Below are 25,690 nucleotides of genomic sequence, written 5' to 3' on the forward strand. Positions count from 1 at the left end.
AAAAAAAAAAAAAAAAAAGGTGGGGGGGGAGAGAAAGAGACTGGGAATTTGCGTTAGCTATTAAGGCACGCTGGCCCTTTGCCTGTTGGCTCTCAGCTTCACTCCCTCCCTTCTGTGTTTTGCAGGGACTGGAAACCTATAAACGTTTCCCAACCTCCAGATAGGTTTTGCCAATGGGAGGAACTGGTGAGAGATGGGAAGGTATGAAGAAGGCAGAAGCCAGAGTTACCTGCTTCTGGACGTGACATCTGAAATGGCAGCAGCAGCAGCAGGCATTTGGGCACTCCAGCAGCTTCAGCAGGAGTGGTGGCAGCAAGAGTGCAGCCTCGAGGCTACTGCTCAGTGGCAGCGGTACAGTTCCAACGTAGCAGCAGACAGCGCTTCCACCTGCTCAACAGCAAGTGTGGGCTTGTGGGTTCTGGCTAGGGACGGTAGCAGCTTCCTAGCCTCTGAGCGTTACCGCTTTCTCCCTTTTGTTCATTTGCCCTTCGAACACATTTGTAAACAATTCCCTGTATTAAATCTTCCTCTACGTAGAATAAGGAGCCCTGGTGGTGCAACGGTGAAGCACTCTGCTGCTAACTGAAAGGTTGCAAGTTCAAACCCACTCAGTCGCTCTGGGGGAGAAAGATTTGATGATCAGCTCCCGTAAAGACTACAGCCTAGGAAACCCTAAGGGGCAGTTCTACTCTGTCCTGTAGGGTCACTATGAGCTGGAATCAACTCAACGCCACCCAACAACTACTTAGAATGGTTTCTGTTTTCCTGATGGGACATTTAATTGATACAGATGGCAATAAATGAGACGATAAATGTGAAAGTGTTCAGACTCTTATTATTGCAAGCAAAGTCCAAACCGAAAGTCAGTGATTTTTGCCTTAGTGTGATCATGACATTATCCCACCCATCAGCTTCACTGTCTTAGGTCAGACCACCTGTCCCCCAGCGGGAGTCCATGAGCATCTTCAGGGACCAGAATAGGCAAGCACCCCCAATACTCTCATTCCACCTCTGCCCTCCCCCATCACCTGTGGTCCTGTCCATTCCCTTGTCTGTTAGGGAGTGCTTTCTGGTTAACTCAATTGCTCTATACTTCTATCTGTTTTGTTTTGTTTGTTCTCCTCCACAATGTCAGATTGCCCTCAAAGACCTGTAGACTCAGGACAGGGCGGCAGAGGTGGATACGATTGTCTCTCCATCCCCAAGTTCCATCCCATATAGATCCCTGAAGCTCACCCCTGGAGCAGTCCTTCAAATCAAGGCCAATAACCTTAGATGGGGCTTTCGGGGAGTCCATATGCCACCCAGACTTGTATTGGAAATGCCATGTTTGTTTGGGGGGAACTTTTTAGGAGGGAGTGCCTATATAGCTTTCATCAGATTTAAGATATGTGTATATCTACGATCCAGAAAAAGCTATAACCAGTAGGTTAAGGCAAAGCTCTCTATAGGATGCATATATGCCCTCAGGAAGAGAAATACACCAGACCCATTGTCTTCAAAGCGGGATGCAAGAAGAAGAAACATCTGTGTTTATTTCTATTTGTATCAGATTCATTTATATTTACTTTTTTATTTCTTTTAAGGGGAATTCTTACAGAAGTTTCATTAGGCAAATTGTTGTTAGCTGTCATTGAGTCGGCCCCTGACTCATGGTGACAACAGGCATGATGGAACAAAGCACTGCCTGGTCTTGTGCCACCCCTGAGATCAGTTGTAGATTGAACCGTTATGATCCGTAAGGTTTTCATTGCTGATTTTTGGAAATAGATGTCCAGACCTTTGTTCCTAGTTTATCTTAGTCTGGAAGCTTCGCTGAAACCTTTTCAGCATCATGGCAACACTGACAGAGGGGTGGTGGCTGTGTACAAGGTGCATTGGCTGGGAATCAAACCCAGGTCTCCTGCATGGAAGGAGAGAATTCCACCGCTGAAACACCATTGCTGCATTTCCTTTTTGTCTCACCGGCTTACTTTTCTACTTTGATGAACATTTATTACTTGCACTGTTTATCAATGTAATGTTGTTCCTGTTGTTAGGTGCCATCTAGTCAGCTCCGACTCATGACGACCTTGTGTACAATAGGACGAGACATTGCCTAGCCTGGCACCATCCTCATAACCTTTGGTATGTTTAAGCCCATTGCTGCAGCCCTGTGTCAATTCAGCTCATGGGAGGTTTCCCTTGGTTTTGCTGATCTTCCACGTTACCAAACATGATGTCTTTTCCTAGCACTTAATACCATAGCACTTATATGTAATTTACAAATAAACAGACATGTATTGAGATTGATGTTCAATTTTTAAAAAATTGATATAGGTGCCCTGCCAAAATAGTTCAGAGGCCACTGCATGAGGGCATTACATGATTAACACCTCAGAATTAATTATCACTGGAATGAAGGAGAAGAGACCCCAATATGGGAGTGGAGGGAAGATGGTACTGAAGCGAAGCATGTGGAGGGCAGCAGGCAAGGGTGGAGGGCTGAGAGGTTTAAACAAATTGCTTAATCTCCTTGTGCTGTAAAATGGGTAAAATATTGGTATTAAATATTAATTGGTATTTACCTTTGTGGATATTAAATTGGTTAATCTATGTAAAGTGCTGTGAACTGTATATGTCACATAGTAAGCACTGTGTGTTGTTGTTGTGTGCTGCTGAGTCGATTCCGAGTCATGGTGACCCTGCAGGACAGAGTAGAGCTGCCCCATAGTGTTTCCAAGGTTGTAATCTTTGCAGAAGCAGACTGCCATGTCTCGCCCCCACTGAGCCACTAATGGGCTCGCACTGCTGAGCCCTTAACCATTGTGCCATCAGGGCTCCCTAAGCACTGTGTAGTGTTGGTAAATAAAACTCAATACAATGGAAATGTTTTTTTCTGAAGCTCCCGTCACTCGCTGCTGGGCAAGAATTGGGAAGGGACGTGTTGGGTTAAGAGTTAACATTTACTGAGAGCTGACTATGTACCAGACCCTCACAAACTCTCCCCACAATTGGGAGGTAGGTACTTTTATGCCCAGGAGACACGGATACTCAGACAGCTGGAGTAACTTGCCCAAGATCACATAGGTAGGTAGAAGTGACTGAGCTAGGATGCAAATTGGGTCCACATGACACCAAACCAAGCCCTACTCCTTCTACTACCCTCTGCCAAGCTCCTAGTACCCCAAGTATCAATAAGACAAAGGAGAGATGCAGAGGTCCACGTCCCCATCTTCAACTTTGAGGGGCATATTAAGAAGGGCGTCGCAGTTCTTCTTCTGTGTTAAAGGCCAAGTCAGGGATTGCAGTGAGCACTGCATTTGACCTCAGAAAATGTGGTACAAGTCCCAGCTCCACTCCTTACTAGCTGTGTGACCTTGGGCCAGTCACCTTATTTCCTCTGTGCCTCAGTTTCCACGCCTGTAAAATGGGGATAAAAACTATCAGGACTGTTGTGGGCATTAAAGTAAGCAGCTAATCTAGAAGTATCCAGCAAGCCTGGCATATAGAACGTATCAACTCATGTTTGCTGAATTTGACACATCACCATCATCCCCCATCATCAGGGGAAGAAGAGATGGGGCCCAGAGCTCCCTCACCCCATCAGGCACCAGCTCCTCCTGGAATGAAAAGGGTTAGAACTCTATCCCCACCTCAATGCCCATTAGGGAGGGCATGGGGGAGGAGAACTGGAGGTTCACAATCCCTACTGGGCAGCCTCTACCCACCACACACAAACACATGCCCTTCTGTACGCCCCTCTTCTGAGAGGTTGAGCCCCTCCCCTGTCCCTTTCTAAGGCCATAGTGTCCTGTTCCCCATTCTTCAGGGTACTGAGACCGCAGCTGTGGTCCAGCTGCAGAGCCCAGCCCGGCAGCCCACTGGCCCTCTGCCAGAGACAGGAAGCCTGGGAAGAACTGCATGCCTGCTGGACAGACACAGGGAAGGGGTGGGCGCCAGGTCCTGGCACTGGGCCAGGACTTGTGAGTACAGTTATGTGGAAAGGACTGTGACAGCAGAGTCCTGGACTGGCCCATTCTACTTTGGGAGGGCAGGGCGGGGGGCACAGCAGATGTAAGAGGGACTGTTACCCTTCACTGCCTGGAGGGCTTTGGGAGTGGGAGAAGGGGATAAGCTCTGGGGGCAGGAAAGAGAACTGGGCTGGGCATCTGGAAAGGTGAGGTTTAGTAAGGTTTTGCTACTACTTAACTGTGTGAATTGGATTAGTCCCTTCCTCTGTCTGGCCTCTGTTTTCCCTTCTGTGAGACTGGGGCTGTTTGTTGAGCTCTCTGTGGCAGACACAATTCTAGGGAATACACTAGTTAGTGGACAAGGCAAGGCTCCTGCTTTCGCGGCGCTTTCATTCTACCAACAAACAAACATATAATAAGTCAAGTGGTGAAAGGTCAATGGAGAATATATTGATGGGGGTAGGGGAGGACAGAGAGTGAGGGGTCTGGGAAGGCGTCTCTGAGGTGACATAAGCAGAGAACTAAGGAAAATGAGGAAGGGGGCCATGTAGATATTTAGGTGAAGCACATTCTAAGCAGAGGGAAGACCAAATGCAAAGAGGCAAGAACACGCCTGGCAAGTTTAAAAAAAAGAAAAAAATTGGAAGAAGCAGCATGTCTGGGAGGGAATGAGTGAGGGGAGATGAAGGCCCAGACAGGTACAGCCCAGGTCATGGGGGCCTGAAAGCCATTGGAAGGACTTCCTTTTACTCTGGACTAATCAGTGGGCCCCAGGAAAGCTTGGCCTGGGCTTGGGTGAAAAGCCCACCTGCTGCTGGGGAGTTGGGGTTGGGGAGGGGAAAAAAGGGGAGTCATCCCCAACCTCCGATCATTCACCCTGGGTCCTGGCCAGGGTGCTCAGGAAGAGAGAGTAACAGGGCCAGGTCTAGGGCAAAGCATGTGAGGCCTGGAGAGAGTGAGGCACTTGGCTCAGGTGTAAATTTTAAAGGGGCACCAAAAAATGCAGTAATTAAGATAAGCAATAGTTTACTACACATTTTTAAAAATCAAAATTAATGCCAAAAAAAAAAAAAAGCCCAGGATGAACAAAACATCAACATTTTAAATAAAGACAGGCTCCAACCCTGAACTTGCAAGACTGTTTCATTTGATTCTCCCTAACTGGGCTCTGGTTCCAATAAAAGTTGACTTACAAAAACAGACAGCTGGCTGATTTTTTTTTTTTTTTTTAATAATGCATCAAAATACTCTTTCTCTTTTGTCGTTGTTGTTGGGTGCTGTCAAGCTGATTTTCGACTCATAGGGACCCCATGTGACAGGGTTTCCTAGGCTGTAATCCTGACAGAAGTAGATTGCCAGGTATTTCTCTCAGTACCTCCTTAAATTTTGCACCCGAGGCCTCACTAGCCTCACCCCTAGTACTGGTCCTGGGTAATAATCAAATAATTGGGTAACACGTGGAGGGCCCATTGCTCACACCCACTGTCTCAGAGAAGTGAGGCTGCTCCCCCAAGGAAACACAGAGGATGGTGGAGCTGGGATCTAACTGGAGGCCCATGCCAAGGACAGATGCCTGGCCATCACATCCTACCAATATTGATTTTAACGAGTGTTAATTTTTTTAAACTTTTAATTCAAGTATAATAGTTGTCATACAAAAAAGTGCATGTACCTTCGATGTTCAGCTTGCTGAATTTTCACAAACTGAGCACACCTGTGTAACCAGCATGTGGGTATTAAATTTACATTATATTTTTACATTTCCAAAAAGCCAGACATATTAGTTAGTTGGTACTGGGCCTGATTAGGGGGGCTTTTGAGATCAAGCAGACGACCTAGGACAGTAACGCTGGGGCTGGGCTGATCCAGAATTATGGGGCCCTGGATAGAGATTGAGAAGCTCTGGTGGGGCGTACGCTGGGGTCTGTGGTTGGCGATAGGACCTGTATGCAGTGAAAAGACAGAGTGAAACGGTAGGGGCTGTCCCAGAGACAAGGCCCACACCCCAATTTGACCCATGAGGTGGGTGAGAGCCAGCCCGTGGGCCCAGGTAAGCCTGTAAGAATGCAGCTGCTGCCAAGCCCGGCGCGGGCGTGTCCTGGTGACTCAGCCCGTGCCAGGAAAGGGGAGTCCGCCCCGCTCCCCAGAGTTCCCAGACAGCACCCCGCTAGAGCCCACTCCTGGGTCGGAAGGCTAGGCCCCCGCAGCACGCAGCCCGGCCCCGGGGGCGGAGCCCCTCCTCCGGCCCGGCCCCCTCTCTCCCCGCCGCAGCCACCCCGGCCCAGCGCCGGGACGCGGCCGCGGGTGGCGAGAGCGCGGCTGGCGCCGTGGGGGCCACGCTGCTCCGGGCCCCGACGGCGCCCCGAGGACCTGTGAGCACCGTAAGTTGCGACTGAGAGGGGCGGGGGGACACCAAGGAGAAGCTCTGAGTCCCTCACCCGGCCCCCAGCGCCTCAGCTGCTCTTCAAGACCCGGCCGTGCCGTAACGCGGGACTCGGAGAGCTGGCCTGGCGCCGCTGCCGCCGCCCTAATTGCTCACTGGACCCAGTGGTGTGGAGCCCAGACGCAGCTCCGAGGCTGACTGGGTCGTGTATGGCTAAAACGCTGTCACCCCAGCGGTCGGCCCCACCTGAAAATCATCCCACGGGCCAGCCCAGCTCCACTTTGGCAGGCCGCGGACTCCGTACCCTTCCCCATTCTCGGGGGGCTGGGCTCGGGGTCACGCTGAGGGTCCCTGAACTCCCTCGGACTGCCTAGCGGCGGCGCCTCCCCACTCCCACACCCCTGAGGAGGAACCCAGCTCACAATTCCACATGTGTGGCCCAGCTGGCCCGCAGGGAGAGTCCCCTTCCCTCCCCTTTGTCCACGCACCCCCACCCTAGAAGGCCTCGGATTCGTCTGGAGTTGAAAGAAGGGCTGAACTTGGAGAACCACTCCTTATCTCCAAAGTTGGTTTTCTGACACAAGTTCTCACGCACAGCTAATGGGGTGGGGGTGGGGGTGGGGGTTAGGGATGCTCAGGGCTGCCAGAGGACAGTGGAGGGAACGACGGAAGGAGAGTCCCTAACCGGATTTTCCGGAGGGACAAGTTCTGGCAGGGAAGGCGGTGGTCTCTGGGCCCCAGATCCTGGGAACCCGGCTTAGGACCCCTGGCAGAGGCCGAAGGGCTGAGCGAAGGGTGCCTGAGGAATTTTGCTTACACCCTTCTTTGGGACAACAGAATTTGGGGGTCGCAATTATCCAGACAATTGGCCCAAGGTGATGTGGTCACTGTGGTTTCTCCCTCTCTCCTGATGTGTCGCAAACTTTTGCAGAGTTCGGGACAGGCGAAGGAAATGCGCAGCCCCTCTGCAGCCCTGCGGGGCTCTGGGTCTCAAGCAGGGGCGGGTTTGGGGAGACTGGGGCCTCGCTCGAGAGCGCGGAGGAAACGCGCCGAGTCGGCTTCCTGTGGGGGCTCGGGCCGCGACGCCCCGCGGACAGACGTGTCCGGCCCTGGCCGCGCGGAGCTCAGCGCGGGGGAGGGGACTTGGGGAGCCGCTGGGAAGACGAGGAGGGGGCAGGCAGAGGGTGGGCGGGAGGGGAGGGGAGGGGAGGGGAGGAGAGAGACGAGCAGGGGAGGAGCGAGGGGGCTGGAAGGAGAGAAGGAGGAAGGAAGGGGGCGAGCTGTGCGAGCTGGCGCCGAAATGGGAGAAAGGAGCAAGTGAGGGGAGGGGGCGCCGGGCAAGCACCGAGTGGCCCTCGGCTGGGGCGCTGGCTGGGCGCCCGCTGCAGGCGCGCATGGCGGGCTCCGCGCCGTGACTCGGGCTGGGCGACAGAGTAGCACCGGTTTGCACAAGTAAGTTGGTCGGTGGCCGCGCTGGAGAAGGAAAGGAGGGAGGCGCGCGTCTGCGGCTGGATCCCACTCCTCCACCCCCTGGGCCCCTTTCTCCCTCAAGCTCTGGCGCAGCTCGGGGTTCGCGAGGCAAGATCGGCCCTGCCTGCTGAGCCCTGTTTTCCGCAGGTCCCGGGCCGATGTCCCAGGTGAGTGGCCCGCGCTCACCTCACTGTGACGCGCCCCATGGAGCCCCCAGCGCAGCCCCAGACCCAGGTAGGATCGGGGTTGGAGACCGAGGCTGGACCAGAGTGGGGTAAGCGGCTGGGGGAGGGGGGTGGCGAGTTTTCTCGCTCCTCCCGGAGACTTCGGAGATGGTTCCCGGAGCTTACGTGGGGGTGGGGGCGAGGAGTTCGGGTATGGGGTGGGAACTGGCTTCTCAGAGAGTGGAGGGTTGGGGTGAGGGGAGCTAGGCCAGAATTGAGGCGGTGTCTGTGTCAAGTTGGCTCCAACACCTCCCACCCCCGAACACCAGACACTCACACCCAGTGGTGTCTGTCTGTCCGTCTGGGATTTGTGTCCTAACTGGTACTGCCCAGTTAGTAAATATTTATGGGGGCCTCAGGCGGGAGGTGGGGGTGTCTAGGTCTCTCCCTCCCTTTCACCAGTCCAACCTGAGCTAGCGCTTCCCGAAAACTTTTGAAACTTTTGTCCACGGTGATCCTGTACAAGACCCGGCCCCTCCCCTCCCTCTTGCTCTCTCATCGAGCTTGCTTTCCTCTCTTCTCGGCGGCTCAGATCCTTCGATCTCCACTCTGCAGGCAGAGACGCACACACGTACACTCACTCATCACACTTATCTCCGCCCAGTACCCACTAACCCAGGTGAAATGCCCCCTGCCCCCGCCAAGACCACGGGTCTGTATCCTACCCTGGGTTCCTGCTGGAGCCACAACCAGCCTGTGGCTCTCAGTCTGTTCCTTTCATTGTAGACATTTGTAAACTCAGACTTACATGGAAAACTGGGTCAGGGAGAAGTCAGGAGCATCTGGGATTTGTAGAGGGAGGGAATGGGGTACAGGAGTGTGAAACCAGATTTCCTGACTCTGATCCCACCTCGAGGTCAGTTTCCTTCTTTTGCTTTCCTCTCCTCTGCCCCCCTTCTCCTTCTTTGTTTCTCTGAATAATGAAGATTCTAGCCCTGGACCTCACACACTAACTCCCTGCGTTGCCTGGGACAGGTCCCTTCCTCTCTCAGGCCTCAGTCTTCACATCCGCCCACAGGGGCTTGTCTGTTTTGAAAGGCTGGTCTCAGCTCAGCTGATCTCTGGGTCTACCTGGTGCAGACGCTGGCACTCTGGCCCCCAGGACAATGGAGGTGGGGCAGTCCCCTCAACTGGAGTGAGGACAAGTGGGTGAGTCTGGCCAGGGGCCAACACATAGTTGAGACTACGTTCTGCCGAGCATCTTTGCTCACCTTCAGTTCCCTCCTCTCTCCATGAGGGCCCCTAAGCAGAGATTTGTGGAGAATAAGCTTCACTAAGAACTGGGATCCTTCAGCTTGGAGAGAGAGCTGGGGGCAAGGGGAAAGGGTCTTCCTCTGTGTCTGGGAGCCTCCTGTCCTCCCTCTTGGCTTCTCTCCCCCTCCTCTCTTTCCCAGCCTCCTGTTTCTCCCCATCCTCTCATCTTTCCCTACTTTCTTCCTCCCCTTATCCATTTTCTCTGCTCTTCCCTCCAGCCTCCTCCTTCCACAATCTCCTCCCCTGCCTGATCCATTCTCAGCTCCAGCAGGGGGAGGAGGGGGCTAAATTTGTTCAGGCAGGGGACAAGGTCCAAGATGGACCACTAGGAGGGTTAAACCCTGGACTGTAACTTGAGGCCCCCCAGCCCCTCAGCAAGCCCCCCAGTCTGGGCTGGGCCAGACAAAGCTGCTTTCATAACATGAGAGGCCTTGCTCTGCCGCAGCCGCCTTGGGAGAATGTGCCTGCTGCCCAGGAAGCCCAAACCGCAGGAGACCCAGCCAAAACCCCACAGACGCCTGAATCCAAGACCAGAATCCCCCACGTTCCCTGCTGAGTACTGACAGAACAGCAAGGCCACAGCGCTGCCCCGGGGGGGCCCTGCTGGTAGAACAGGGAGCATGTAGGTCCCTCCCTCAGCTGCCAAAGATGCAAATGGGGCACATTTGGGGACTCAAGGCAGCTCTGCCTGGGGCAGGTGGCCAAGCCCATACACCCTTGGCTCCCCCAGTGGCCTCCTCCCCACCCACCCCTGAGAGCCCCAGGAGCCTGGCTCCCTAACTCACAGCAGATTTCTGCCCAGCACTGGGGCGTCACATTCCTGCTCTTGGTTCTAAATTGAATTTCCTGGGGAATTGGAGCCTTTAGACCTAAAATAAAACCAACCAGACGCAGCCTAACTGGCCGGCTCAGGCCCTCCGAAGTCCTCAGCCTGGTGGCCTGGGACTCGGACCAGTGAGTTCACATTAACCACTTCTGCCTCAAGAGAGTCCACATTCTCCAGCCTTCTTGGGATTCAGGGCCAGATGCCACCTTAATGCTTGACCCTCACTCTCTCCTTCCCCTGACCTGGGGCATTCCATACTCCAGAATTCACCAGCAGACATTTGCTGGGTGCCTACTGGGGATGCAGAGAGGAATACCAACACTGCCCCCCAGCCCAAGTTGGTGAGTTGGTTATTAGTCTGGTTGAGGAGCCAGGACATCACTACCAACTTACATTGCACAACAAGTGACACTGAGTGCTAAGTTCTCAGTAAGTGGGCCTCTTGGAGGAGGGACTATCAGCTTGGAGATCAGGGAAGGCTTCTGCAGGAAAATGTGAAGCTCAAGCTAGGTCATGAAGGTGAGTTGAATTTGGGGAGTGGGAGAGAAAGGAGGTAAGACCTTCTGGTCAAAGGAACAGTATAAGCATGGGTAGACTGATCAGAAGGCCCTGTGGTGGCCCAGGTCCTTGGAGAGATCAGTTTGCCTCAACACAGGATCTTTGAACGCTGATTAGATTGAAGACGTAGACCAAGCCCTTGAATGCCAGGCCAAGGAGTGATTGAAGTGTGGGGTTCCAGCCACTACTCTCGGACCAAATAAAGTCCTGGCCCTCACTCTCCAGAGGTAGTCAGAGTACCAAGGGGAAAGCCTAGTTTCACTATCCGCAAGGACAATGGAGAGGGCTGGACTGGAGGGACCAGGTATTGGAGGTCCCGAACATGGGCTTCTCTCTACCCCAGCAAGGGGCCTGGTGACTGTGGGCATTGTCCAGGCTTGGAGTAAACCCATCCCACCTGGAAGAGGTTCCTCTGTACCTTCGAGGCCCAGGACCACCCCTCAATTTGGTGGCAGCAGGTAGCAGGCGCCCACAAGGTCCCTGCTGAGGTTGTGGGTCTCTCAGCCTTTCCTCTTGGGCTTATAGATTTAAACATGACTCTTCTATTCTGTTTGAGGCTGTCTTTCCAGAAATTGGGGCATTGACCTTACCTTAGCTTATGTGGGGGTATGAGAGTTTCATGGCAAAGGGGCTGCTGCCTCTCTGTATTTCCCCCTTGTGGAACCGTGAGAGGACGGATGCAGGGCTAAGGCCTTCTGCTTAGAGACACCACCAGCATGTATGACGCCTCTGTGAGAATTAGAAAAAAGTGCACCCCTCCCCTCCATCAGATGGAGCAGGTGTGCAGCTGGATAAGCAGCTGGCAGCTACTAGAAGGAAGAAGCGCCAACCAGGGACTTCAGACCCACCCACCTCACACCGTAAGCAGGCGCCTTTACGCAGGACATGAATTGCACATCCACATAGGGGCCCTTCTTGGCCTTTGCTGCCGCCCCTTCCCTCCCTCCAGCCCCCTCCACATTTCTATCCTCTTGAACATCTTCGTAGAAGTTTCCCGTTAGAGATGTTCTCCCCATTGTAGCTAGGCAGCGGTGTCTCTTGGTCACAAAATGGAGAACTGGGCTCTTTTGGTCTCTTGACGTGTGAGCACTTGGGCTCCACCTTCTGCCTGGCTTTGCTGCAGTGTCCGCTCCAAGCTGATGCTGTGTCCTGGGCCAGTGTCTCGGGATCTGGGCTCTCTGTGGCAGTTTTCCCATTCGTAGGTCAGGCCTTCATGTGGTTTCTTATTCCTTCTTATTCTAGTCCCATGTCTCTGGGCACTTGACACGATTTCCTCGTCTGTCCTTGGCATTGCTACCTCAGCTGCCCCTCGCTGCCCCTCCTGGCTCCAGGAGGTCTGGCACTCTGTGTGTTCTCAGCTCAAAATACTGTACTTGGTTCTCTTTCCTCCCTGGTTTCCGTACAAGGGCCGATGGGCACCCTAAAGTGGCAGACTTCCTGTAGGAGGGGCCTTCTTGTGCCTGGGTCTCAGCTCTCTATACTGCCCTAAAAGAAAACCCAAATTCAAGGCCAGCAATCCTGGAAGTGACACAGGAGAGGCTGCCCCAGACAGTGGACACACTGGGTGAAGAGGGCTGAGCTGGGGACTCCACTCTCCCTAAACTCTGTTCCTTGCCTTCCTCTCTCTCCCACCCTTGGGGGCCAAGAAAGCAGAAATCGTAACTCCCTCCACAACAGAACTGAATGACATCACTTTATGCACCCTGGTAACCTCAGGAGGAAGCCTGGAAAATGACCCCGAGGCCCGCGATACCCCCGCTAGTGTTCTAGGCTTGCCTGCCTCAACCCCACCGAAGGCCTGTGGTTTCTCTCCCTCTGCAGCTGCTCACTGCTGTTCACTCCAGGATTTTGGTTCCTGCTGCTGCTGTTCTTGAAATGCCCTTTTCCCCTTCCTTGCCAATTATTCAAGACTCATTGTGGACATTGCCTTCTCCAGGAAGCCTCCTAGTCATCCTCCCACTCTCCATCTAGGCTAAGTACCCGTGTTCCGTGCTTCCACAATTCTTACAGATAAACCGGTTGCCATCAAGTCAACTCTGACTCATGGCGACCCAGTGTGTGTCAAAGTGGAACCGTGCTCCATAGGGTTCTCAGTGGCCGAATTTTCAGAAGTACATGTCCAGGTCTTTCTTCCAAGACACCTCTGGGTGAACTTAAACCTCCAGCCTTTCTGTTAGCAGCCAAGCCTGTTAACTGCACCATCCAGAGACTCCATAACTCTTGCCTCTCAGTATATGTGGCAGCCCCACCTCCTACCCATCAGAGAACTCCCGAGGGATGACTTGGTCTTTCTTAATTACTTGACATACTGGCAGGTGCATCATAGATGCTTAATAAACATTAAACTGAATAGCACAGAAAGGAAGGGAGGGAGCGATGTAAGGTGGGTGGGTTGATTCACATATGACCCCCCGCATGCCAGGGCACCATCTGAGTAATTCATTTACTCCTTGAGACCCTGAGAGATAAGCATTAGGGTCCTCCTTTACACACAAGTCCTGGTAACTTGCCTGAGCTGGTAACTAGTAAAAACCAGGGCTTGCATCTTCCAGCTCCTCACTCAGGCCTTTTTCATTACATCACAGGACTCCTGGTTCAGGGCCTAGGGCCGTGGCAAGATGCCTCTGGAGGCCAGAGTATGGGGCTGGAAAAGCTCCCCCCCCTTCCCGGAAATTAGGACTGCGGCCTGAGCCTCCCTCTTCACACAACCTGGTCTTAGCCCCCAAGAGTCAGGTCTGAGCTGGTGCAGACCAGGCTCAGGGCTGGGAGAGGGATGGTCTAGCAGGCAGCACATTCTTCCTTGGGTGTCATCTCCACCTGCCTGCTCGCCCCCATCCCTGATGACCAGGTGACCTAGGAAGAGCTAACCAAAAGGTCGGCGGTTTGAACCCACCAGCCACCCTGCAGGAGAAAAGACCTGGTGATCTGCTCCCATAAAGATTACAGCCTAGAAAACCCTATAGGGCAGTTCCACTCTGTCATGTGGGGTTGCTATGAGTCAGAATTGACTCGAAGGCACACCAACAACCTTCGAACCAGGTTTTGAAGGGGAGGCTCCATTTTCAGGTCCCTCGTGCTTCCATTCTGTCAGTTGCCTCCTTTGATACCTCCTTGGAGCCCGACCTGGGACCTGGCCCATCGTCACATTCCTGGAATTGGACTGTGGCAGCCCCTGGGGTGGCAAGTTGCCCACACAGAAGCTTCTGGGGCCAGCTATGCCTCCCTCCCCAGCTATTACCCTCTGCTGGCCCTTCTCTCCTCCCCAGCTCTCTCCCTCTTTTCCCCTTTCCTTGCACTTTTACATCTTTGGACCCTCCCTCATTGCACCTGTACCCTCTCCATTTCTTCCCAGTGGACCTCCTTCCCTTTGGGCTCTGCCTCAGTTGTTTTCATGAAGACAGCCATTTGCCTAGTGACTCTCAGGCCCACCCACTCCCTGAGCCCTGTGGTCTCTCTCACCCAGACCTTAGGATTAAACCTGCGGTCAAAGGAGGAAAAGATGGCCCCTTCCCATGGCAGGACCTCGGATAGACCAGAATCAGCCACCTCCTCCAGAAGACCGACCCTGCTGATGGGCCTGGCCCAGACCTCCCTCCATTCTTTCCTTCCTCCTACTCACCACCTCTCTTGCAGTATTGGGGCTGTTCTCTCTCCCTGCCAGCTCTCAGGACAAGCCAGGCACTCCCAGGTGTGCTCACTCCCCCCCCACCTGGAACCTCACCACCCCTTTTCCTCCAGTTTCTCTCTACTTCAGGCCTTGGCACCCTGTGGGCCACAGTTTGGGCTGGAGCAGAGGCCCCTTGGTTTGAGGCTCCAGACCCAAAGAGCAGAAGGGGCTGAGGGAACTGTCCCATGCCTCCCTGGGGCAGCAGTGGGCACTGTGAGGGGCTCCCAGCAGGTAACTCTGCTGCCCACCAGGTGTCCCAGGAGCCCCAGCTCCTCCCTCTTCTCTGCCCCAGATCCTGTCTCCAAGCAGGGCCTGTGGTTTTCCCTGGGCAGGTGTGAGCTTGCCGGCCTGGGCCTGCCTCCCTCTGTGCCACTCACATGGGGCCTCTGTACCCACATTACCCCAACCAGGGGACCTGGGTCTTTGAAACAAGGATTCCTCAGGAGTCCCTGAAGGCCGGAGGTCACAGAGAAACGGTTAGGGGTCATGGAGGAACCAGAGTCACTGGGTCTTCCCCTCAAGACACAACACTCCCATTCTCCAGACTTGCATGCCCAAGCCTTTCCTGATCCCTCTAATTATCTCCCTCCTGCTCTCTCTCTGTCATTTGGAGACAGCTCAGAGAAGGACAGGAGCTCTGGCAGCACAGTGGTTAAGCTGCTAACCGAAAGGTCTGCAGTTCGAAACCACCAGCCACTCTGAGGGAAAAAAATGTGGCAGTCTGCTTCCGGAAAGATCTACTCTGTCCTGTAGGGTCTGAGTCGGAATTGACTCAACGGCAATGGGTTTGTTTTTTTGTTTGTTAGTTTTTAACCACCGTATGTGAGCCCTTCTTTCTGTTCTCCGTGGTTGATGCCATTTCTATTTCCAAGACTGTTCTTCTCTCTCACTGTCTCTGTGCCGTGTGTATGAGTGGGTATTTGTCTTTTATTCTCTGGGTTTCTCTGCTCTTTTTGTCTCCCCTGCTGCTGCTTCTCTTTCTCCCCACATTGTGTGTGTGTTTCGGGGGGGTGCCCTCCTGAGGCCCCTATCATTCCGACTCCACAACCTGGGGTGATGAGAGGCTTAGGTTGTACCCTGTATACTGTAATTGCCCCCTGGGCCTTGGGCCTTTGACTCCTGGCCTCTCCCTCCCCTCTCACAGCCTCTTCCCCACAGTGGATCCTCACACATACCCCTTCTGCTCCCTCCCCCACCTCCCATCCCCCATAGCCTTCTTTCCCTGGGCCCAGGGGAGCCTAATCCCGCCACTGCCTCAAGAATTGTGGGTTTGAAGGTGGCTCCATTTCTGCCTTCCACCCACCCTAGACAGAGGGGCCGAGTTAGTCACTGTAATTACACGTGGCTGCGGCTCACCTCTTCCCCAGCCCTCTTGGGCCGTCTCCCTGTCTCTCTTCCTGCCTCCTTATCCCAAGGTTTCTCTTTGCCTCTTTCTCTCACTATCATCCTCTCTCTCTGACCCAATTCCTCAATCTGTCTCCTTCTTGATATCTCTAGGCATCATGCTCCCTTCTCCGTCACCTCTGCCTCTGACCCTGCCTTTATCTTTCTCTGCTTCACAGATTTTCTCTCTATTCTCTCCCTCCCAGTCTCTGGCTGTCTGTCACAGGCTTCTATCACTCTCTCCTTGGGCCCAATCTCCCGCACTCTGATCCTCTATCTCTCTTTGCTTCTGCCTTTTACTGTCCATTTGATTCTCTCTCCCCGTCACTCTCGATTCCTGTCACTATCTCCCCATTGCTGACCATCTGTTCGCTCCTGATCTATGTTTTTGCCTCCTTTCCCAGCCTGCCTTTACACTGCACGTCTCTGGCCCCTCCTCCCAACGCCCCATATGCACACGTGTGCACACACACACACACATACGTACACATAAATGCACGCACACACCCTTGCTCACTCACAGGTTTGGGAGCCTTCTGTTTTGGGGTGTGGCACTGTTGTCAGATAGGGTGAGGCCTGGGTGACCGGTGCAAAGAGACTGAGAATGAGGGCTCACTGGGAATTCTGGGCCATGGGACCGATACCAGGAAAACGTGCCTTAGTCGTCTGCTTTTTCCCTAGCCCAGACCCCATCCCTCCTCCCTGGGTTGGAGGTAGTAACAGAATCTGCTCACCCTGCGGAGGCAGCTCCAGAGGAGGGCTCCCTGGAGGAGGCAGCGCCCCCCATGCCCCAAGGCAATGGCCCTGGGGCCCCCCAGGCCCTGGACAGCACTGACCTCGATGTCCCCACAGAAGCTGTGACACGTGAGTCCTAGGGGCCTGGGGATTGTGGTGGCAACATGTAAGGGCTCCACTAGGGAATCCAATCCTGATGGGCTGGAAGAAATGTAGTGGGTGCCTACAGGTGCCCAGTGCCAGGCCAGGACCTCGAGGAGGGTCGTGTGGGCAGTGGAGAGGTGTGAGGCATTGTCACTGCCTATTGTGTTTAGGAAGAAAACCTTCACATATGAAATGATTGGTAAGCAGGGGGGTGTGGACAGGCTCTGAGCAATGTGGTTCAGCACAAGAGAGCATGAGGCTGTGTGGAAAGAGGTGTCCTGCCTTAGGAAGAGGGCTGCCCAGAGCTGGGGGTGGAACCTGAGATGGCCCATCTGTCAGGGTATCAAGGGCAGAAGGAAGGAGAAAGTCCCCCAGGTGCTCAGGGGAGAAAGGAGCACCATTCAGCTCCATCCCAAGGCCTGGCTCGGGTTTTCCAGGCCCCGTCCTGGGAGGGAGTGAATTCTCCACCCCTACCCTCAAGAGCAGGGGAAGGAGCAGCCTGAATCACTTCGTAGTCACTTATGAAGGTTCCCCAAATCTATAGACACATCCTCACTTTTTAACTTTCCTTCCCAGAATGATGTCACATGCTCTCCAGGCCAGCCTGTGGTAAGGCAGCAGGGTAGTATTGCCAAGCCCATTTTACAGATGAGGTAGCTGAGACACAGAATTGTTCACCCCGGTCACAAGCTGGGGGACCCATGTATCCTGGCCCGGTGCTCTTTCCTGTGCCTGCCTGCCCAGCTGGCGCAGCTGAGCAGGGAGCCACCTTCAGCCAGGGCATCTGGGGCTAAGTTGGACTCCCTGGAAGTCAGGGTCACTAAATCCTGCTAGCGCTCTGCCCTCGGTCTCCTCCAGACACACCTACCAGCAGAATTGAGAGAAAGAGGTCAGCGCCATAGCCACAGAGCTGGGGGACTGGATGGGAGTTGGACAGACACTCCTGTGTCTAGGGGCCCCGGGTGTTTGCTCTGTGACTCAGCCCCCACCCCTGCCCCCACTGCCACCCCCACGGCTGTGGCCACAGGCAGGCTCTGTGTCTGCCCACACCTCCCAGGGCCCTCAGCTCACCACACACTGCCGCTCTCTGGTCACCGTGCCCATGTTTAGGCAGCAGGGCAAGGGGCACTGAGGCTGGCCAAGGGCTCAGCCCAGTCACCCTCCGAGGGGCCAAGAGGTGGGGGCAGTATGATTCAGGCCTGGCCACTTCCCATGGCCTTACCCCTGTTTACCCAAATGCAAGCACCAGCCACACCTCAGGACCGGCTGCATAGGGCCTGGTCAGAGAGTCCTGTTTCCCATCCTCCCCCTACTAACCACCTTGTTTTGGTCTCCTTTCTCCCAGTTTCCATGCCCTCCCTCCTCCAGTTCCTAGTTCTGGGGTCTTCAGCAAGTTTTAACTTCTCTTGGCCTTAGTTTTCTCATCTGTGAAATGGGACCAATAGCAGAGCTGTTGTGATGCTTTAAGGAGTTACTACATGTACAGCTCTTAGCACTGTGCCTGGTATAGCATAACTGCTCAAAAAAAAAAGTAAGCTACTAGTTATAAGAGTAGTTGTGATTGTAGCCACCTGTCCCCTAGTCCCTTGTTTCCCAACCTCTCTGCTCCCGTCTTTGCCTCCCTGCCCTCTCAGTCCCAGCTCCTAGCCTCTAGGCTGGCCCCTCTCTGCCACTTACTAGTTGTGTGTGACCTTGGGTAAGCTACTGTACTTCTCGAGGACTCAGTTTCCTCATCTGTCAAATGAAGATAATGCCCTAGAGAGGTACTAAGAGGATTCAAAGAGAGAATGATTACTATACCAAGTGCTTAGAACAGAGGTTGGCAGGCAGTAAGCGCTCAGGCAGCGCTCAGTGCTATGGCTACTGCCCTGACGAGAAGGCGCAGCCCCCTCAGTCAAGGGAAGCACGGAGGTCACCTTCTTCTCAGCCTCCAGGGCACCCCGGACACCTCCCTCCAACCACAATTCAAATACAGAGGCCAGGACTAGAGAGAGTTGGGGATCCAGACCCCAGCATCTGAGGCACTGAAGTGCCCCACAGAGTGCCCCCGAGGGGGCCCCAGGGCTGGAGGCTCCTGCTGAAGCTCTCAGGACCCCTTCTGAGCCACGCCCTCTATAGACACATGTACCTACCCTCCTCTCTTGAAAACAGAACAGTTGAGCATCCCTGAGTGAGGTGCAGGAAGGAACTGGGTTTTGAGCGGGTGGGGGGAAGTCCAGGTTCAGCTTCTCTGCATCCCACTGATAAAGCTGAAGTTTGGTCCCTCAGCCTGGGACAGGGACCCAAGGTTCCTGGCTTCAGGGGTCTCCCTGCCAACTTCCTTTTTCCTGTCTTCTCTCCATCCTCACCCAGATCCCCAGGGCTCCTCATTAAACTCTTTCTACCAGTGCTCCCACAGAGGCAGAATGGGGGTGGGTGCTAGAGAAAGCTCAGGAGGAAGAAGCTGGAGATAGAGGGGCTGCTGTGAGGAGCCCCTGGCTTCCAGGGGCAGGGCGTTCATCTCCAAACAGATGTTTCCAATAAATCAACCAGCACAGGAAGGGCAGAAACAGCTGGGGGCTTGGCAGAGGCTGAGATGAAGATTAACCGCTTCATTGCTGTCTCCCCGACCCCAGCCAACTCCCCCAATATACAACCACTGCTCTTGCCCAAATCGCAGGATCCCAAGAGCAGGAAAATGAATTTCACATGGGGTGAAAAGGCTTCCTGGGTGGGGTCCAGGGTCTGAGCCCTGCACCTTGCATCTCTGTCTTCTCTGGAAAACAAAGCAGGGCTGTGTTGTGGAATGAGCACTGGACTGAGAGTCAGTAGCGGGCCCAGCTCTGCTCCTATTGCATGGTCCACTTCTGGGTAATGCAGTCCTGCTCTCTGGCGTCAGTTTCCCCATCTGCACAATGTAAGTTTGGCTAGGTGACCTGTGCTCGGTAGAGGGTCAGCGAAAAAGAGGAAGACATTCAACAAGATGAATTGACACAGTGGCTGCAACAATGCCCACAGGCGTAGCAACGATTGTGAGGATGGCACAGGACTGGGCAGTGTTTCGTTCTGTCGTACGTTGGGTCGCTATGAGTCAGAACCGACTTGACGGCACCTAACAACAACAGGTGACCTGTGGTGTACCTAAGAGTAAAGCAGGGCTCTGGGGAGCTGGGAGGCCCCCACCCTTTCCCCATCACCTTTTCTTTCATCTTTCCAGGCCAGCCTCAGGGGAACCCCCTGGGCTGCACCCCACTACTGCCGAACGGCTCTGGCCACCCCTCGGAGCTGAGTGACGCCAGGCGGGTGGGGAATGGTGCCCTGGGTGGCCCCAAGGCCCACCGGAAGTTGCAGACGCACCCATCTCTTGCCAGCCAGGGCAGCAAGAAGAGCAAGGGCAGCACGAAATCTGCCGCTCCCCAGATCCCCCTCCAGGCGCAGGAAGGTAAGAGCTCTCCATCCCACCTGTCCAAAGCCAGATGCGGATCTGCAGACCAGTGACATCAGCGTCACCTGGTTGCTGGTGCAGACTCAGCCTCACTCCAGGCCCATTGAATGGACATCTCTGGGGCTGAGGCCCAGGAACCTGTGCTTTAATAAGCCCTCCAGAGCCTGAGGCACACTCAAGTGTGAGAACCCTGCAAAGTACCCCTGTTGGTTAAAGTGAGGCACACCATCAAGGCCAGCCCTTCCCCATCCCTGCCCTCCCAGGGTTGCTGTAGCAAGAAATGGAGCCCTCTGAGCTGATCCAGCCTATGCCACCCCATTTCTGGCAGCAGAAATTTTTCTCAAGGGGTGGACCATCTGTTTAGCGAGAGCAGAAGAGCACTGAGCAGAATAAAATGGTGCCCATCAGATGCTTAGCTGGGGGCAGGGGTAGGGAACTATATGGTGCACTAGAAGGTGGAGGACCCAGATATACCAGCTGGTGTTTCAGTAATGCAAAGATCCTCTCTGGGGCCTCCCTGGGCAGCCAGCCCTTCACCCACCAGGCATCCATTCTGCACAGCTGCCTGTAGCTCACTGGCTGCCTGACCTTCAGCCCAGAATTATTAAGCAATTCTTGCCTATGTTGGGGTATCCTGGCCTAATCCTCTACCAACAGGATTCAATATACAGTCATCACATTTACACCTTATGTGTTCTGAAACCCTCCCACCTCATAGAACAGGTTCTGCCCGACAGCTTGAGTTATGTAGGAGTATTGGTGGTTCAGGAGCCCTGGTGGCACAATGGTTAAGTACTCAACTGCTAACTGAAAGGTCAGCAGTTTGAACCCACCCAGTGGCTCCATGGAACAAAGACCTTACAATCTGCTTCCATGAGGATTACAGCCAAGAAAAGTTTATGGGGCAGTTCTACTCTGTCATATGGGGTCACTATGAGTTGAAATTGACTCAGTGCCACCCAACAACAACATTAGTGGTTCAGTGGTAGAATTCTCACCTTCCATGTGAGACACCCAGGTTTGATTCCTGGCCAGTGCACCTCATGTGTAGCCACCACTCATATGTCAGCGGTTGTTTACATGTTGCTATGAAACCCTGGTGGTGCAGTGGTTAAGAGCTATAGGTGCTAACCAACAGGTTGGCAGTTCGGATCCACCAGGCACTCCTTGGAAACCCTGGTGGTGCAGTGGTTAAGAGCTATAGGTGCTAACCAACAGGTTGGCAGTTCGAATCCACCAGGCACTCCTTGGAAACCCTATAGGGCAGTTCTACTCTGCCCTGTAGGGTCACTATGAGTCAGAATTGACTCGATGGCAACGGGTTTTTTTTTTTCTTTTTTGGGGGGGGAGTTTTATGATGCTGAACAGGTTTCAGTGGAACTTCTATTCTAAGACAGACTAGGAAGAAAGGCCTGGTGGATCTACTTCCAAAAATCAATGAAAACCCTATGGATCACAATGGTCTGATCCTCAGCTGCTCATGGGGATGGCGCGGGACTGGGCAGCATTCTATTCCATTTTACACGGGGTCACCATGAGTTGGGATCGACTCAATGCCAGCCAGTAACAACACTCATGTGCCAGGCACCCAGCTTTGTGCTGGGCACAGAGGTCAAAACCCCAGTCCATGCCCTCATAAAGCTCTCTTCAGAAACACACAAACAGGTCATCACCATATGATATGCTAAATACGTGATAAAGTCACACAAGGGAGGTTATGCAAGCACAAGAAGACACCCACACCAGCCCAGATAAGTGGGGAAGGAAGTCTGGGAAGGCTCTCTGGAGGAGGTAACAGCTTAGCAAGTCTTAAAGCATGAGTAGGAGTATCTAGCTAGGAGAGCATAAACATAGTTGAGAAATGGCTTCATGTGGCTAAATGATGAAGTTCAAGGTGACGAATGGTGGGAGGTGAGACCCCAGGCAGGCAGGGGCTCTTGAAGCCTTGAGGCTTTGTAAATGGTGCTGTGGACCTGGACTTTATCTGAGGGCAACAGGGAGTCATTGAAGAATTTTGAACAAGGTAATGACCTCATCAGATTTACAACTGAAGAGAGCTGATCCAGTTAGGGGACAGATTGTATGGATACCAGCTATACAAAACCCTAATTCCCCCACACAGGAATGAGGGAAGGGGGCAGTCAGACCCTCCCTGGCAGAATGAGACTCCCAGAGGACTAGCAGCCTTGTGCCAGGGTTCCAGCTGGTCAGGGGAACTGAACACTGCCCCAAGGCCTGGCCCCTCAAGGAATGGCAGCTCAGGATCTCCACTGCACAAAAGCAATTCAGAGCATGGGCCCTGGAGCCAGCTGGCCTGGGTTCAAGTCCCACCTCCACCATTTACCACCTGTGTGTCCAAGAGCAAGTTCGTGCATTAATTCATTTAACATTTATTGGGCACCTCCTACCTACTATGCGCCAGGCACTGTTCTAGGGAATGCGCTTTATCAGTGGACAAAGACAAAGAGACCTGCCTTTGTGGAGCTCACCATTTAGGGTTGATTCCGACTCCTAGTGGCCCTACAGGACAGGGTAGAACTGCCCCACAGGGTTTCTAAGGAGCAGCTGGTGAATTCGAACTGCCAACCTTTTGGTTAGAAGCCGAGCTCTTAACCACTGCACCACCGGGGCTCCTTAGTAGGTAGAGACAAGGATAAATACAAGAAAATTGTGTAGTATGTTCAAAGGTGATAAGTACAATGGCAAAAAGGCAAAGGAGGTCAGGGCAAGAGAGGGTGGCAAGGCCTGAGGTGGGGCGGGCAGGCTGCAATATTAACTAGGGTGGTCATGGAAGGCCTCATTGAGAGGTTGGCGTTTGAGCAAAGAAGGAGGTAAGGGGATGAGCCAAGCATTAGTGTGGGGGAAGAGCATTCAGGACAGAGGGAACAGAGCCTGCGGGACTGAGGAGCAGAGAGAGAAGGGGGGATAGTGGGAGAAGAGGTCAGAGAAGGCATGGAACCAGATCACATGGGGCTGTGCAGGGGGTGGGGGGTGGACTTCAGCTTCTACTGCAAGTGAAATGGGAGCCATTGGAGGATTCTAAGCACAGGAGAGATCCCTCTGGCTGCTGTGTGGAGAGTAGGTGTGGGGTGGGGGAGGAAGCCAGGAGGGGGAGTAAGGAGGCCAGAGAGAAGGCTGTTTTATTTGTACCAGAGTGGTAGGCTTCTGAATATATTTTAAAATTGCTTACCTTCTCTGTGCCCCAGTTTCTTCATTTGTTTAAAAACGAAAACAGTAACGGTGGAGTCGACTCCACCTCTTGGCAACCCCGTGTGTGTCAGAGTAGAACAGTGCTCCACAGGGTTTTCAAGGACTGATTTTTTTTTGAAGATCACCAGGCCTTTCCTCTGAGGCACCTCTGGGTGGATTCGAACCTCCATCCTTTCGATTAGTAGCCAAGCACGTTAGCCATTTGCACCACCCAGCTGTAGAGTGGAGTAATAGTAGCCCCCACCTCATAGAGCTGGAAGTTTTAACTGAGTTTAATTCCTGCACGGGGCTTAGAACAGTGCCTGGAACATGTCAGTGCTCAGATTGTGTGTTCAATGGATGAACTAAGAACAGGGAGTCACAATCCAGACTGCCTTGGGCTCGAACCTCACACTCTGCCACTTACAGGGTAGATGTGCTTAACCCTTCTGTGCCTCAGGGCTGTCGTTTGTAAAACAGGACCCTTACAGTCCCCACTTTCTGGAGCTGCGGGGAGGGTTGCATGAGCTGAGCGCACTCAGAGCACTTAGCCAGGAGCCTGGCACGCAGTGAATCCTCAGTACATCTTGGCCATTACTGCTGTCACTGGGTCCCAGTGTCCCTGGCCACTTCACCCCACTCTCTCCTTCCACCTGCAGACTGCTGCGTCCACTGCATCCTGTCCTGCCTGTTCTGCGAGTTCTTGACGCTGTGCAACATTGTCCTGGACTGCGCCACCTGCGGCTCCTGCAGCTCTGAGGACTCGTGCCTCTGCTGTTGCTGCTGTGGCTCCGGGGAGTGCGCTGACTGCGACCTGCCCTGTGACCTGGACTGCGGCATCCTGGACGCCTGCTGCGAGTCCGCAGACTGCCTAGAGATCTGCATGGAGTGCTGTGGGCTCTGCTTCTCCTCCTGACCCGCCTACAGCCTACGCTCCAGCAGAGCCTTCTGAGTGGGGCAGCCCCAGGCTGTCACACAAAGCTTGACAATCCCCCTCTCCCTGGTTCTCTCCCACCCACCCAATGCCCTCTCAGAACCCCATCCCCGGTGAGAAGCAGGGTGCACAGAGGGACCACCTCAGTTGTGGGATCTGGGCCCACTGCAGAGAAGCCAGCGTCCCTCCCTAGCTTACCAGGGCTGGACGAGGCCGGCCCCGAGGACTGAGTGGGCTAGGACAGCAAGGGGAAGGGGCAGGGTGAGGGCTGCTGCTGGCCCAGGCGCTGGGGCTGCAGAACACTGTGAAAGTTAGGGGCGGGGTAGGCCCTGGGCAGGGCGGGGTGGGCTGGGGCTGTGTGCTTCTCTACCTCTCACTGCTCCGGGCCTCTTCCCTGCTGCCCTAGGCTTAAAAAAAAAAAAGAGGACAGCAAAATGTGAAAAGAGACACCGTCCCCACCCTCAGCCAGGCCCCTCCCCATCTCCTTCCTGGGCTCTGGCGGGGGCTAACCCACGCACTGACCTGAGAGGGCAGGGCTGGGCGGGGGCCTGGGGGGCGAGGTGGGAGGGGAGACAGTGTGGAAAAGACTGGAAGGGGAGGGGAGAGGGAGGGAATGGAGGGAGGGTCTGTTCTGTTTGTTTCTGTAAATAAAGATATTTGTCCATCTCAGGTTTCCATGAGTAATTTCCACAAACCACAACTCTCAAATGAAAACAACCCCCAGAAGCCCCCTAAGAAGCATCCAGATACGTAAGGCTTCCTTGACCTGACTTCTGGGGTCCCTTCCTCTTCTGCTTTTCTTAGAGCAGAAACCTGCCCTGACTTTCATGGGCCCATCCCTCATTCAGGTTCTCCGCTAAGGAGGGAAGCGAGAGGGAGTACTGGCTCCCCGCCATTATCCTGTCTTCCCACTAGAGGGAAGGGGAAGACCAGAGAGGGAAGAGTTAACTCTTGGCATGGCATTAATTAACAACAGATGAGTTCAGTTTTGATTAATTAGACTCTTGCTGACTCCGGCTTCTTGAAGCCCTTCCCCATGAAGTTGCTCCAAGGCATAGGGTGCCGCCCTTGTCAGCAGAGTAGTGCCCCGGAGCAGGGTAGGGTGTGGCCCCAGGCCTGGCACAGCCTGGGCTTGCACCTGAGCTTCACAGCCTGGATGGGGGTCACACAGCCCAGCCTCAGTCACCCCTCAATTTGCCAGGGGGCCCTCAGGATGGAGGAAAGTGGGTCAGGACTGGCAGGAGCCTCAGACCATCTGTCCAGTGCCACTGGTGTGCCCCGGCCAGCGATGGCTGGTCTGAGTTTGCATAGCTACACTGGCAACTTGGACAATGAGGAGGGACAGTGGACAAGTGGACCGAGGAAGCCAGGAGAGAGCCAGGGTGCATGAGGGGCTGTTACTTGCTTTAGGAGGACACGGCTAATTAAGGCCTTGAAAAGCACAGCCTTGAAGGGAAACTGGTGACCACTGCTTCCAGGAGTGATTTGGAGGGATTCTGGAAGGAAAGAAGAGGACTACAAAAATGAAATCCAAGCTCTTAAGGAA

At 54.0% G+C, this 25,690-nt stretch overlaps 2 protein-coding genes across 6 annotated transcripts in view; both read left to right on the plus strand.

The window, feature by feature from the left end:
• Window positions 1-788, plus strand: part of FOXP4 (forkhead box P4) — an 82,988-nt gene extending 82,200 nt beyond the window's left edge. The window contains exon 17 of the mRNA XM_049891658.1: window positions 126-788. Within this exon, the coding sequence (XP_049747615.1) occupies window positions 126-207 (82 nt within the window). The 3' untranslated portion in view covers window positions 208-788. The remainder of the gene's footprint in view (window positions 1-125) is intronic.
• A 5,314-nt stretch (window positions 789-6,102) lies between these two features.
• On the plus strand, window positions 6,103-24,454 carry MDFI (MyoD family inhibitor). Of its 5 annotated transcripts, none has more exons than XM_049891679.1 (5): window positions 6,103-6,334; window positions 7,954-8,080; window positions 16,400-16,582; window positions 19,794-20,018; window positions 23,870-24,454. In XM_049891679.1, the coding sequence occupies exons 2-5, from the start codon at window positions 8,011-8,013 to the stop codon at window positions 24,124-24,126; spliced, it is 735 nt and encodes a 244-aa protein (XP_049747636.1). In that variant the 5' UTR covers window positions 6,103-6,334; window positions 7,954-8,010; the 3' UTR covers window positions 24,127-24,454. The 5 variants fall into 5 exon arrangements, with proteins under 5 accessions (XP_049747636.1, XP_049747647.1, XP_049747625.1 ...); XM_049891690.1 differs by having other exon boundaries at window positions 7,954-8,040; window positions 16,405-16,582; XM_049891668.1 differs by having other exon boundaries at window positions 6,104-6,334; window positions 7,954-8,040.
• Window positions 24,455-25,690: the final 1,236 nt, after the last annotated feature.

This window comes from Elephas maximus, chromosome 1 (assembly GCF_024166365.1).
Source record: "Elephas maximus indicus isolate mEleMax1 chromosome 1, mEleMax1 primary haplotype, whole genome shotgun sequence".
NCBI classification, from domain to species: Eukaryota; Metazoa; Chordata; class Mammalia; order Proboscidea; family Elephantidae; genus Elephas; species Elephas maximus.

Coding starts and splice junctions, on each gene's coding strand:
- MDFI (XM_049891668.1), top strand. CDS start 7,965: ATGTCCCAGGTGAGTGGCCCGCGCTCACCTCACTGTGACGCGCCCCAT. Junction 16,583..19,793: donor CCCCACAGAAGCTGTGACAC/GTGAGTCCTAGG, acceptor TCATCTTTCCAG/GCCAGCCTCAGGGGAACCCC. Junction 20,019..23,869: donor CCCCCTCCAGGCGCAGGAAG/GTAAGAGCTCTC, acceptor TTCCACCTGCAG/ACTGCTGCGTCCACTGCATC.